The 14987-nt window shown below is 42.4% G+C and overlaps 1 protein-coding gene across 1 annotated transcript; it reads right to left on the bottom strand.

Moving 5' to 3' along the window:
- Positions 1-117: 117 nt before the first annotated feature.
- On the bottom strand, positions 118-14622 carry u2af1 (U2 small nuclear RNA auxiliary factor 1). Its single transcript, XM_046404524.1, has 8 exons — positions 14468-14622; positions 11911-11998; positions 11014-11080; positions 10759-10808; positions 10386-10484; positions 10133-10266; positions 537-629; positions 118-439 (listed from the first exon to the last, which is right to left on the bottom strand). The coding sequence occupies exons 1-8, from the start codon at positions 14509-14511 to the stop codon at positions 316-318; spliced, it is 699 nt and encodes a 232-aa protein (XP_046260480.1). The 5' UTR covers positions 14512-14622; the 3' UTR covers positions 118-315.
- Positions 14623-14987: the final 365 nt, after the last annotated feature.

Genomic DNA, 14987 nt, shown 5'->3' with positions numbered 1-14987 from the left:
TAAAAAAATCATCAGTTGTGTGCCTTTCTTACTGTACTCCATCAGGACAGCTCAAGCATAACAAAAGCGCAGCCATCATAACTTGCATTAATAAGAAAGACTTGTGAACCTGTCATATTCAGTAAAAATGTTAAATTTAATGGAAGTGAAAGTCATTTTCAGAAATCAAGAAAAAACAAGTTCTTCAATGCTGTCACAGCTTCAAAATAGGGTACCATTCACATAGTCCTTGAGTGTATCAGGAAGGGTACAAACTTAAAAAAAAGACTGGGCATGGATACAGAGAGGGAAGGACAAGTAGTCATGGCTTGTGATTCAGAATCGTCCTGAACGTTCTCTGTCTCTGGAGCGACGTCTCTCGTGGTCACGGCCACCTCCTCGACCTCTGTCCCTCGAGCGAGATCGTCGCTCTCTTGATCGAGACCGAGACCTATGACGGCTGTGGACGTGAAGGAGTGATAATGAGTTGTCATGAAACAACTACACAGGCAGGTTTACTTGGGTGCTTGGTGTTAAGGTAATGGACTTGTTTGTACCTCTTCCTCCGACGCCCATAGAGCTCTCTCCTCAGTTCTCGCGAGATGGGCTTCAGATGCATGAAGTTACAGAAGCCACCACGTGTGCATTCCCTGTGGAGAGAGGGCAACTGGAAGCAGTCAGAGCAGAGAAAAATCAAACAGCATAGCAGAAGAATCACATCTGAGATGTTAAGACTGTCAATGGCAAACATATTAGGTATGCTGATATGGGCAAGCATGAGCTTAAAAACAAAGATGAGGTAAATAGTGGACTTTGAATACAACTTGCTGGGCAGTAATCTCCCAGTCGACTGGTCCAACCAAAATTCTGATTGGTCGCATTTTTGCCTTTGTTGGGATCTCTGGCCATGCGCTCTGGAGAACAATAGAGCGGCCTACATGTAACTCATAAAGCCTGAGTTAGAGTGACTAACTGTTAGAGACCCCACTCATGACGTGCACCTAAGTCATAAATTCCTGAGTTTAAACTCAGAACCGGCACGGACATTGGCTGTGTGCCAGCCATCTCCACGGGGGTCCGAAGTGACGTCACTCAGGTAATAAAAGGTCACTGCGACCATCAGCATGCGCTTTTTTTCCCGTGCGTGCTGTGACAGTGAGAGCTTCTCCAGGCTCTCCAAATGTCCAAACCGCCAAAAGGGAGCAAAAATCAGACGTTTGATTAACATCATCTTAGATCCCGGGTCACAGTTCTGCAACTCGCAGGCCGAGAAACAGACTGCTGTAATTTTCGGTAACTTTTCCTTTTTTTTCTTCATCCGACGTGGATCGCTGAACAATCAGCTGATCGCGCGTTAACGAGCCGCGCGCCGACTTTGTTAAGGACGAAACAAAGTTTGTTAACTTCTTCACCGGTGATTTTCTCCGCTGCCGCCGAGAGATCAACACTCCGCATCATCAGAATAACGGACCGCCAGCATCCCGCCGAGGACGACGCTGCGAACGTTTAAGCGGATCATTATTTCTAACTCCGAATGATCGGAGCAACACAACGTAAGAGGCTTATGTCTGGGCAGAGATAGTGTAACGTAGGGTTGTTTACACATGCTTTCTGTAACTTTTAAGTGCTGCATTCATTGATTTTAGTTTCCGGTCGGTCATTTCCGCCGTTTCAGCGAGACCGCGCGTCACCAGTTAAAGGACCAATAGCTGAGCAGATAAGCTCCGGTTTACTGACTCCGCTATTGTGTGGTGACACGCGAGTTTCTAAAGAATTAGAGTGGATTATTTTATTGGGTTGTGTTTCTTGTATTTTCATTTCTATCTTTCCTCACACTCTTCTTTCTGAACGGTGAGGCGAAAGTCCGAGCACGCGATCACGAACCGTAACCAAGGGGTACGTGGCGCCCAAAGGCTTCCGCCCATCGTTCTCTTCTGTGACCACATAAGCAACATCACGTTGGTTATCACCATCTCGGCTCTGAATAATACGGCCGGCGTATTCTTCGGTAGTCATTTGGAGTTTTGCTGAGTCATCACATGCGTGTGACTAGTTTTGTTTGCTGAGTCATCATTTATGTGGTTGTTCATCCTGGTGTGCTGACCCCTCCTCATGTGGTCCTCCACCATTCTGGTTGTAGTTCCTCCACTCACGTGGCCATCCGCCATCTTAATTGTAGTCAGCCACTAGCTTGTTGTTAGCTGCTATCCTGCTGCTATCTTGCTAACCGCCATTTTGTTTGTTTTTAGCCTGTAGCTTGTTAGCCACCCTCTGGCTAGCTTGCTAACCGCCATTTTGTTTGTTTTTAGCCTGTAGCTTGTTAGCCACCCTCTGGCTAGCTTGCTAACTGCCATTTTGTTTGTTTTTAGCCACTAGCTTGTTAGCTGCTACCTGGCTAGCTTGTTAGCCCCATACTGTTGTCATCATCTCTCTCTCTCACACACACCCATACACACACACACACACACACACACACACTCCTGTATATAGGCACACCTATGTATAGATATACTCTTGTTGCTGTACCTGTGTTATCTTAGTTAATAGTTAATGTGTGTTGATAAAACTTAGATTATAATAGTGTTTATTACAAAGTGATACTTATCTAGGGATGGTTGTTGCTGTTTAATAAATCCTGTTATAGTTTAACCTGTCGTTGTCTGTGGTTATTGTGTATGTACTTGTAATAACAGCTGAATTCATGACAGCCAGTGCTCGGATTCATCCTTCACAATTTTAAGAGACTGCTTTCCCATTAATTAATTTGGCTATTGGTCCCTGGTAACAGGGTGGTGCCCCGATATTTATGTGTATTAAGCATACACTGATTTTACTTTGATGATTATTTCCCATAATCATTGACTCTTTGCCAATAACCAAATTGCTCCTACTAAGTCGCACAACATCATTGGTGCCCCGTGTGAGGCTGTCTTATTCTAGCTGTGTTACAGTATAAACACAATAACAAAAAAGCAAAACCAAACTTTTCCACGGGTCCACCAACATAATTGGTGTCCCAGGTGAGTTTGTCTAAGTCCAGCTGTGTTACAGTATCACCACAGTAACCTGCTACCGACGGTTTAGAGAATTTCTTTTCTTTTGTGTTGTTTTATTATTCTCCTTATTCTCCTCTTTTCTCAGAATTAGAGTGAAGAAGCCGTCCCCTGCATCTTTAATTGTTAACTATTAATTACAGGTACTAAGAGTATTGGTTGTGTTGTGTTGTGATTGCACTAAGAGGTGCCATAGATTGGACAGTGGATTACATAGGTTAAGTAGCAGAACACAGACCGTGTTCTCTTGCTTTCCTGGATCTGTGAGTCCTGTTTTGACGTGCACTAACTCCTTTAGCATAAGGTATAGTGCTCCTGTGTAACCTCAGTTACAACTACTTAGCAGCCATAGTTAGCCCAGCACATTGTTGATTTTTGTAGGTTTGTAAGCCACAGGTTGAAGCCCACCTGTGCAACTTAAACTTGCTCAGTGTAGCAGTTTTGTGATTTTTGTTTTGTCTGTTCAGTGGAAAGACAAAATGAGCAGTAGGGATTCCCACACCCCAGGAGCTAGAGGCTCCCAAGAGGCAGATGACCTGGACATGCAGGCCACAGTCACTGGCCTCGTGAAATTGGCAGTTAATGGCATGAGTGACCTGAACAGCTACAACGCTAGCACCTGTGATAAGAAAATACAGGAAGTGGTCACTTGTCACTTGTCCCTCATTTCTCAGATGCTCAGTCAGGTAACAATGCTTTATCACCGTAAAGCCCAGTTACAAGCTGCAGAGTATATGGAGCAGATTACAGTGTTGCAGACCGGCTATCATGCTGAGCAACACAAAAACTTGATCCTACAGCAAGAGGTTAAGGACCTTAGGGATCAGCTGAGTGAAGTTAAGGAGGAAAATGAGACCATCCAGCAGGATTGTCCTTATTTAAATTTGCAGCTCCAAACGACGGAGGATCAGGTGAAAGCAGCCTTGATCCCTGATCCGTCTGATATTGTTTCTGACCCAGATGCAGCCCCTGTCCCAGAAGAGATGGTTAAAACGCGAACGGCGGACACCATGGAGGACAAGCTGCGGGCTGAACGACAGGCATCCCGAGCACGGATAGCCACCATATGTCAGGAGCTTGAGGGTGCTCGACAGACAGTTCGAGCCACACCCGCTGATCTGAGGACAGTTAGTGGAGAGGTAGCAGCCCCTACTGAGATGCCCGACATGATCATTCTTGACCAGTACACTCCTCCACTGGTCCACCATAGGCATGGGAATGCCTCAGGCACAAGAAGTGCAACTTCATCAGCTCTCCAGCGCTCCATACCTGACTTTGCCAAAGGAAGAACCTCCCTGGAGAAAGGTGGACACCAGCCATACTCCTTGAGAGACGACAGGGACTTTGGCCCCACACCGGCCGACATGCCATATCTAGGGCGCCGCTCACGCCCTCGCTTTGACCAAACCTCTTCTCCGCAACAAAGGAGTAGTCATGGTCTTTCCCCCCAGGACTTGAGGAATCCAGAATCCTCAGATGACTCTGACGATGCCAGCACCTACTACCGACAGGGTCTGCGCATACGTCAGCTTGAATCTCTTGCAAGAGACATAGAGTGCTTTGACCCCAGGAACCAGGAGTCATCCATCGATGACTACTTGAGGGAGGTAGATCGCTGTCTCCTTGATCTTCCCCATGCGTCTGCCCGGGAGAAACTTCGCTTGATCTGGAAAACCACCTCCAGGAGCGTCCGTGTCTTCATGGAGACTCTCCCACCAAGAACCAGAGACCATTACTCAGCGCTCTGCCAAGCCCTGCGGGAAGAATACTCCCACTACACAGACCATGCTTCCGCAACTCTTGATGCTTTTGCTATCACGCAGAAGAAACTTGAGCCTCCCTGGGAGTATTACAGGCGTCTCAGGGCAGCATATTTCCAAGGGCGTAATGCGCCTGGATTAGAGGAAGAACATGCATTCAAATCTCTGTTCCTCCATAACCTGCACGAGAGCGTACGCTACGACGTGACCATGCACTGCCGCACTAACAACCTCAACATGCAGGAGATGAGGCGGTACGCGCAGCTGGCATGGGAAACACGAGTACGCCCAAGTAGGACAGCTAACAGCAGTGCCAGGGTACTGAAGATCCAGCCGTCCGCCACTGCAGAGGTGGCACTGGAAGGCGGCAAGATGCCTCGTGCCCAGATGCAAGCGGGACCCGGTCCCCCGGCATACCAATCACTCCGCCCACAGGGTGGACACCCCAGTCAGAGGACCAACAGCCCTAACTGGTCACGAAACCTGAGCCCACCGGCAAAAGACACTCCCCAGCCAGACAGAAAGGGCAGGTTTAAATCCAACTCCAAACAGGGTAGGAGGTATGGTGGCAAAGCCCCACTTCCATTTAAAGGGGAAGACTTCCAAAAGGAAAGTTTAAAAGAGCTTATAAGGAAGTGTGTGGCGGAGACGTTCAGATCGACCACTCAGGCCGCCTAGTCACCCAAACATACTCCTAACACCAGAAACCCTGTTCCTTTAACTGCTTTTGTTTTTCCTTATATATATATATATATTTCCCCTTTTGATTTTCTTATAGCATCACCAGCTGTATAGGATAGATTAACCCGACCAGCCACGGGGAGGGGGGGGGTTGATGCTCACCCACGCCCTGACTCACCTGTGGTGGTCACCATGGTTACAAAGCCACTCTCCAGACACTTCAGCAGGTTGCATATTGGACATCCATGAACAACGACACCAGAGGTTAAATTCAAGGGTGCCTTACCTGCTGTCATTTTTAACCAACCATCCTCTGAATCAAGCACAAATTCAGGGAAACGGGGGTCACCTTTTCATGTTCTAATCTTCAAGTCAGTTAGATTGAACCAGTCCCTAAATATACTGAAGGTAATAAATCCCTCCTTATAATTATCATAGACATCTAGAAATTAGAGCTAGGCTCTGTTGGAATCATAATTATCATAGACTGGCAGAATGAGCAACTGAAGTCTGTTTTGAATGTTGGTTTTGGCAAAACAATACACACGTATGTCATCTACACTGGTGTATCATGAGGGAGACTCCTCATTGTATTTTGAACCTTAACACATGTACCTGAACCAGGAATATCCACTGGGTCTGCCCCAGCAGCCATTTGTTAGAGATGTGAAGGATCTCTGTGGTTTGAGAGTTGACTCACCCTAGCAAACATGCCAGGGTACCGTGTCTGCAAGAACAGAGGAAAGTGAGATCCTCGCAGAGTGAATTGGCCACCTATGGTTGGTGAATACAGTCACCACAAAGCTCATTAGCCTACGACCGGCATGATACAGCCACTAAGCTGCTGGCTACATTAGAATACATAGCCAATTCACTGATACTCCTCCTCTTCTTTCTCCTCTCTTTCTTTCCTTGGGTACCTACATTGAGCTATGCTCTTTTGAAATTGTGTTAAATGTGTTGTTGAAATGCCAAATAATCATAGTAGAGTTAGTTAGCTCATTATTCATATCTGCCCAGACTGTGCCTCAACTCTGTCCAGACATTAAAGCCTCAATGAACTCTGAATTAAAGCCTCAATGAACTCTGAGCTAAAGCCTCAATGAACTGTGAACTTTGAACTGTTTATCACTGTGTCTGCTCATCAGCCAACAGGAAGGAAGCCAGAAGGATGACCACCTTCAGCGCACATGGACCATTCGACCTTAGAGAATGTTGCTCTAAAGACTGTGGCCCCTACCCCATTCTTCAGACCAAAGGGGGGATGTTGGGATCTCTGGCCATGCGCTCTGGAGAACAATAGAGCGGCCTACATGTAACTCATAAAGCCTGAGTTAGAGTGACTAACTGTTAGAGACCCCACTCATGACGTGCACCTAAGTCATAAATTCCTGAGTTTAAACTCAGAACCGGCACGGACATTGGCTGTGTGCCAGCCATCTCCACGGGGGTCCGAAGTGACGTCACTCAGGTAATAAAAGGTCACTGCGACCATCAGCATGCGCTTTTTTTCCCGTGCGTGCTGTGACAGTGAGAGCTTCTCCAGGCTCTCCAAATGTCCAAACCGCCAAAAGGGAGCAAAAATCAGACGTTTGATTAACATCATCTTAGATCCCGGGTCACAGTTCTGCAACTCGCAGGCCGAGAAACAGACTGCTGTAATTTTCGGTAACTTTTCCTTTTTTTTCTTCATCCGACGTGGATCGCTGAACAATCAGCTGATCGCGCGTTAACGAGCCGCGCGCCGACTTTGTTAAGGACGAAACAAAGTTTGTTAACTTCTTCACCGGTGATTTTCTCCGCTGCCGCCGAGAGATCAACACTCCGCATCATCAGAATAACGGACCGCCAGCATCCCGCCGAGGACGACGCTGCGAACGTTTAAGCGGATCATTATTTCTAACTCCGAATGATCGGAGCAACACAACGTAAGAGGCTTATGTCTGGGCAGAGATAGTGTAACGTAGGGTTGTTTACACATGCTTTCTGTAACTTTTAAGTGCTGCATTCATTGATTTTAGTTTCCGGTCGGTCATTTCCGCCGTTTCAGCGAGACCGCGCGTCACCAGTTAAAGGACCAATAGCTGAGCAGATAAGCTCCGGTTTACTGACTCCGCTATTGTGTGGTGACACGCGAGTTTCTAAAGAATTAGAGTGGATTATTTTATTGGGTTGTGTTTCTTGTATTTTCATTTCTATCTTTCCTCACACTCTTCTTTCTGAACGGTGAGGCGAAAGTCCGAGCACGCGATCACGAACCGTAACCAAGGGGTACGTGGCGCTCAAAGGCTTCCGCCCATCGTTCCCTTCTGTGACCACATAAGCAACATCACGTTGGTTATCACCATCTCGGCTCTGAATAATACGGCCGGCGTATTCTTCGGTAGTCATTTGGAGTTTTGCTGAGTCATCACATGCGTGTGACTAGTTTTGTTTGCTGAGTCATCATTTATGTGGTTGTTCATCCTGGTGTGCTGACCCCTCCTCATGTGGTCCTCCACCATTCTGGTTGTAGTTCCTCCACTCACGTGGCCATCCGCCATCTTAATTGTAGTCAGCCACTAGCTTGTTGTTAGCTGCTATCCTGCTGCTATCTTGCTAACCGCCATTTTGTTTGTTTTTAGCCTGTAGCTTGTTAGCCACCCTCTGGCTAGCTTGCTAACCGCCATTTTGTTTGTTTTTAGCCTGTAGCTTGTTAGCCACCCTCTGGCTAGCTTGCTAACTGCCATTTTGTTTGTTTTTAGCCACTAGCTTGTTAGCTGCTACCTGGCTAGCTTGTTAGCCCCATACTGTTGTCATCATCTCTCTCTCTCACACACACCCATACACACACACACACACACACACACACACACTCCTGTATATAGGCACACCTATGTATAGATATACTCTTGTTGCTGTACCTGTGTTATCTTAGTTAATAGTTAATGTGTGTTGATAAAACTTAGATTATAATAGTGTTTATTACAAAGTGATACTTATCTAGGGATGGTTGTTGCTGTTTAATAAATCCTGTTATAGTTTAACCTGTCGTTGTCTGTGGTTATTGTGTATGTACTTGTAATAACAGCTGAATTCATGACAGCCAGTGCTCGGATTCATCCTTCACAATTTTAAGAGACTGCTTTCCCATTAATTAATTTGGCTATTGGTCCCTGGTAACAGGGTGGTGCCCCGATATTTATGTGTATTAAGCATACACTGATTTTACTTTGATGATTATTTCCCATAATCATTGACTCTTTGCCAATAACCAAATTGCTCCTACTAAGTCGCACAACACCTTGTTAAATTTATCAGGAGAAAAGTGTTTTCACAGCACCCCTGTTTCTGTCTTCAGAACACCCCCCTTGTTTTCACTAGTTTGGATTAGTCCAACCCACTAGAGACAGATAGACTGAAGACCGTAGTAGAAGACCTAGGTCCGGTGGTTTGAAGAATATTTATTTAATTTTGAACGTTTCATTTACAGCCAGTCTTACTCTACCATGTGAAAGACATTGCAGTGTGGCAGCATTTTATAAAAATAGATAATGGGGAAAAAGTCGAATGTAAAGTTTGCAAATAACAGTTTGCATATCACAGCTCGACTACAAACATATCACCTAAAAACAGTAAGCTGACTTGTCTGCGTTAGGTTGCTCCGTCCGGTTTGAGTATATGAACATATTATAATTGGCATATTTCAATGTTTTAGTCTAATAATCAGTTTCTAACTGTAGGTGCACCTGCCCGCAGCAATGGCAGCATCCCGACCACGCTATTTATTGGATTTTTGCAGTTCTTCTTTTTGTTTAGTCTAATGCGCAGCTGCGCTGTGCTCACTGTTTGTAGACTATTTGTTTTGAGCCTATACTTTACTTTTCAGTTATGCACTTTATTTCGTTTCTGCACTCGTCTTGATCTGGTTTGTGTGAGTGTGAACTTGCCATTTGTGTTTAAGAGTAAAAGTTTTACGTTAATAGTCTATTCGTTTCTCAGCCGCGAAGCTGAGCTCTGTTCAGTGTCTGTCAATTATTATAATATGACAAAAACAGTTGTCTAAATATTCCTCAACAGTTATTGTGCTGATATGTACTGGGTTGCAACTAACAACTACTTCAACGATAGATAAATTGGTCAAATTAAATTATTTACACAATTGATAAATTATTTTGTATATAAAATGTCAATTGTGGAAATGCTTATTACAGTTTCTTAGAGACCAAAGTGACATCTTAAAGCTGTTCCTTCTATTCATTCAAAAGTCCAAACTGCAAAGATTCTTCAATTACAATCATGAATGCAAAGAAAAGGGAAAAAAAATCCTAAAATGTAAGAAGGTGGACTTTTCAAATGCCTCTTTAAGTACTGAAACAATATGAAGTGCCATTTCACTCCCTAAAAAACACAACTGGCAGAGATGCTGGCTTGTGATGCCAGATAAAAGTCAGTAGGTTTAATGTGTAGTTCATCATCATCATGTAGTAATCTGTGAAAAGTCCTCCGAAAACCTATCATTGCTTTATTAATGATTATTCTCTTCAACTGTTATCTAATTAACTGTAAGTCTACGTTAAACATTTTAAAAACTCTGTTTTATGTTCTATGTGGTGCTGCAGTCGTGCCCAGGACGCTCATTAAGAAGACTTAATAAGCTTGCTACCACGTAGCACTCACCCCATTTCATACTGGCGACAGCAGGCCTCTCTGAAATCTGTGACAGGAGAGAGCTCAGCATGGATGGGCTGTCCATTAAACCACCGATTATTCAGGTCTATCACGGCCTTCTCTGCATCCTCTTCATAACGGAACTACAAAGAACCATCAAGAGAGAAACAGAGAAGACAAAAGTCACCAGATCTGGATCCAAGCAAAAACCTATGGCATTACACTAGTGGTAGCACAGACGGCTTTCAGACATGACACCCACCTTGACATACACATTTCCTACTAGGTGGTCCCCGAGGTTATCACATACGTTCATTTCCTCCACCTCTCCATATTTTTCTTCCATTTCTGTGAAGACCTCCTGCAAGAAGTCAAATCAAGAATACTGTTTTTTTTCCCCACAACATATTTATAAACATCAAAATGTATTTAAAAGAAATTGTTTAAAAGGCCAGATTATTAACATTTCATCAAAAGCTACATGCTATGCATGTACAGTATATAGTTTTAGGTGATTATGAGGAAGGATTCTTCGATTATTTTCTCAAAGCAAATGAATGAATCAGCAGCAAAGTGAGGTGGCTGGGTCAAAGGCAGAGCCACACTACATGAGACAATATTCACAATGGAATTACCTCAAAAAACTCATCATAGTGTTCCTGCATCTCCATGTCACTGATGGCACCTAGTGGACATAATGCAGAATGATAACAGGGAAATCACAACAACTGAACACAGATATCATTTAGAATTTCTGCAATGAATTCTGTGTTACACATATGCTGGTTTAAAACAAATGCAACTGGAGGGTGATGGAAGACAGAAAACACAATCAAAGCAAATACCATGTCTTAAGGCTACAATTCTCTGTCATGGGGTCAAACACTTACAGGTCAGGCCATCTGCAGACTGGGCGCTGTTTTGAGGGTTCCGGTAAATGTTCAGGAGGGCAATTGTCTGAAATATGGAAATGTTCATTTTTGGTGATGATTTGTTTTGATAAGGGTGCTGAGGATCAGTGATTTTGTTTGTAATGCCCAAAAAACACAAACAAAGTTAAAATGTAAAATACCAGTAACAGTAGGAAGATAACACAATTCATATTTTAAATGCAATAAGACACAAAGAGACACTAAAAATATGTTTTGCTATCCTGTGCTACCTGATCTAAGATCTACAGTTTTTTAATTTTTAACTACAGATTATTAAAATCTGTTTAGGAGCAACCTCACAACACACTCTGTTTTCAGCACTATGATATCATCACCGTATCTGTTATTGTTTACTATTGATTACTAAAACTCAATGATTAAAACGTAAGGCAAACAGTCAACACATTGACTATGTCTCTTAATGGGATTAAAACAACATTTTCTATACATTACATCAAAATAGTTCACAGTAACCTTGTAAAATATGCATAAAACATCATGAAAGAGTCTTCCAACATCATTTTTATTTTTTAAATCAGCATCTTTAACTCAGACAAAAGTGAAGGGAGATAGTGAACAAATTTAAGAAAATCTGTTTTTTTTTTAAAACCACATGACTGTACATACATACTGCTGTGAAAGTCTTTAAAATAAAAGATATAATAGGCTACACAGATGTGCAGCAGATTCAAACATTAATGGGTACATATCATTTTTAAACTGAAGATCAACCCTGTATCTTACAAACCGAAATCGCCACATAATTTCCATACAATCTAGGAAAAATATTTGGTTTTTTTAGCAGGAGAACAAAAAATAATTTAATTTAAAAAGAGAGAGAGAGATTAATCTTACCTGGCTGAATGTTGGCTTATTGTGTAATCTGGAACAGCGGTCACCATGTCGACACGCACCAATTTTAAAATAAAAAGAGCAGTTGACCCTGGGGAGAAGGAGATAATAATGAGGATGCAATAAGGCAAGCATGCAAACAAAATATAAAATTCTCCATGTTAGAAAAAAATGATAGTCTGTTCAAGCAAACTTTTCCCATGGGACTTGAAAATCTTATCCCAATTCTTTCTCCAGATAATCGTAATTATCTCTTAGCCTGGAGATGTGGCGTTCCAAGGTATGACATCTGACAATGTTTAAAGATATTTCTGACATCACACAACTGGCAGTGTGCAGATACAGTCTGGCTCGCAGGGTGCAGTCTAATTTTTCTCCTACTGTTTACCCTACCGAATTTGCTTACTCTCGAATTCTGTTACTCTTAATTAACTTAAGTCCAAATCTTTTAATTTCTTGTTTTGTCTGTCCATGCAGTCATTGTTTGACATACAATGGTTAAACAGAGATGCACCTTCCCTAAAATATAAAACATGGAATAAGGGGCACTGACTTTGACATGTTCAACATAGTAACTTCACCAATGACCAAATGACCAAATAGATAAGTAGGAAGATAAATTTTTCCCAAAGTTTGGCTCTGTCATTTAATGTTGTTCAGATCATGAGCTGGTGCATGTTCAAGTATTACTTTTTCTGGAAAATTTGGTTTTAATTAGTTATTTGACATCATCAGCAAAAGATGGCAGTGCTTGTATCTGTGGTACACCATATAGACAAAAGTATTCGGTCACACCTCTTTATTACAGAATCCCCAAAGACATGGCCAGATGAATCAAGTACAGAAGAACCCGACTGGCCCACACAAAGCCCCAACCTCAACCCATCAAACACACCCAAAATTAACCAGAAGAGAGACAGTGTGCCTGACCCCACAATGACTCCACTGCATGAATTGGCAAAAAACCCGAAAGAATCAGAATCAGAATCAGAATTCCTTTATTAATCCCTGGAGGGAAATTCTTGAAAACACTACAAAGTCAGATGGAAAGCCTTCCCAGAAAGTCCTCATTGGTGTAATGGTCAGGCGTACCAATACTTTTGTCTATATGGTGTATTTTAGATTCACTTTTGTACAGTGGAGACCCATCATCCACCTTTATATAACCTACAGTGAACGGCATCAAAATGCCATAATTTCAGTGACAGTGAATGACCTCGACACACACACACAATTTTATGTATGGGATATACTTTACATATAGAATCTCTCTCTCACATCTATATACAAATACAAAAATATATACAGATATATAGATATAGATATATATATATAGAGAGAGATATCTATAGATATATATATAGCCAATAAAACACTCTGTTTAAAAGGAACAGTTCACCCCAAATTAAAAAAAAACACATATTTTTCCCCTCTTATCTGTAGCACTGTTTATCCATCGAGCCTGTTTAGGCATGAGTTGCTGAATTTTGAGATGGGGGATAAAATAATGTCTGCGTTCCCTCAAACAGGAATGTATTTTTGATTTGGAGTTGAACTATCTGAAAAGGATATATATGCACGTTATATTTTATTCCATTTAGCGTAAATACTAGGGTTGAGCTAGACTGAAAAGTGGGTTTAATTTCTGTATCACAGAACGATTAACAGAAACACGAAGCTAAGAAATTTTTAATGTTTATTAACTGTGCTTAACCAGATAGATAGATACATAGATACTTTATTGATCCCGAGGGGGATTCAATAAGATTCACCGTTTAATTAGGGGGTTGAGCAATATAAACGACTATAATATTACAAATTGTCGGTTTAGGTAGTTCATTTTAAAGATAAATGTCTCGGTTTTCAGTTTACAGAGTGTAGATTTTAATCGGGGCATGGCAAGATCCATGGCCTAGAAGCAATGTCGTTAGTCAACGAAGACGAGTGCAAGTGGAAACACAGGCTGCAATTAATGGTTAAAAGGAAGAGCATAACAACGTTGCGCGACGTATTCAGCAGTGAGCGCAATTCTGCTCTCATTCACTAACGCTACTTTGAGTTCACTTCCGAATACAATAAGTAACAGTATGCGACTAAAGGTTTCTGTCAGGGAGAAATGTATTTGGTCGACGACAAAGTGAGACGCTTCCTTAACTGGTGTAAACCCTTGTGTTACCCGTTATAACAAAGACTTCTGTGGGTGTCAGAAAGTAACTAGCGTTAGCTAGCTCAAGGCTAGATGGAAGCTAAGCATATCACTTAAAGTCGAGCCGAGCTGGTAATGCGTAAACGTATTCTATTTCAATTCAGGAAAAGTAACTCGGTATGTTTTGTCTGACCATACCATCAATATTCCATACCAAGACGTTGTATGGGGTTAACAGTGGCGGCGTGGTAGTAACGTTAGCTGGCTTGCTAGCACTAGCTGGCGCTAAAGCCAGTGCAACGTTATCGGCAATAGACTGTAAACATTGCTCTATGTAACGTAACTAGCGAAAGCAAACTCTGGACTTTGAGAAGATTTGTTTAACAATAAACTAATTTGATGTGAAATACTTACTTATCTTTCTCTGTCCCAAAAATGGACGCCAGGTACTCTGCCATCTTGGCCTGATTCTGGCTACCATGCGTTCACCCCGCCCCAAAGCGACAAAGACAAGACTTCCGTCCCCTCCCCTTCAGAATAAATGTGTCATCTTACAATCTACACTAAATACAAAGTTACTGGCAAAATCTGAATTTTGGCAGGAATTATATTATCCTTAAACAATCGATTAAGCACACCTGGACAGTCTAATGTAATCAAACACAGCATCCCTGCAACTGTTCCTCTTTTCCTCTTTTGAAGCGCTTTGATAATACAGTACTGAAATATTCTGCGCAGTCTTTGTTGACACTGTACCTGGAAGTTGTGGTTTGAACTGTGATTGTTTTAGAATCTCCAAAGTATGGTGTTGTAATGGTTGGCCAGACCTTGTATACTGGTTAAAGATTTTGAATTTAATCACTATTAGGGCCTTATTTTGTTAATGTATGAAATATGTCTAAATAATTACTACAAGCCCGTTTTGCTTTCATGT

Source organism: Scatophagus argus, chromosome 11 (genome assembly GCF_020382885.2).
Source record: "Scatophagus argus isolate fScaArg1 chromosome 11, fScaArg1.pri, whole genome shotgun sequence".
In the NCBI taxonomy this organism is placed as follows: Eukaryota; Metazoa; Chordata; class Actinopteri; family Scatophagidae; genus Scatophagus; species Scatophagus argus.
This window is presented reverse-complemented; position numbering and strand designations above follow the sequence as displayed.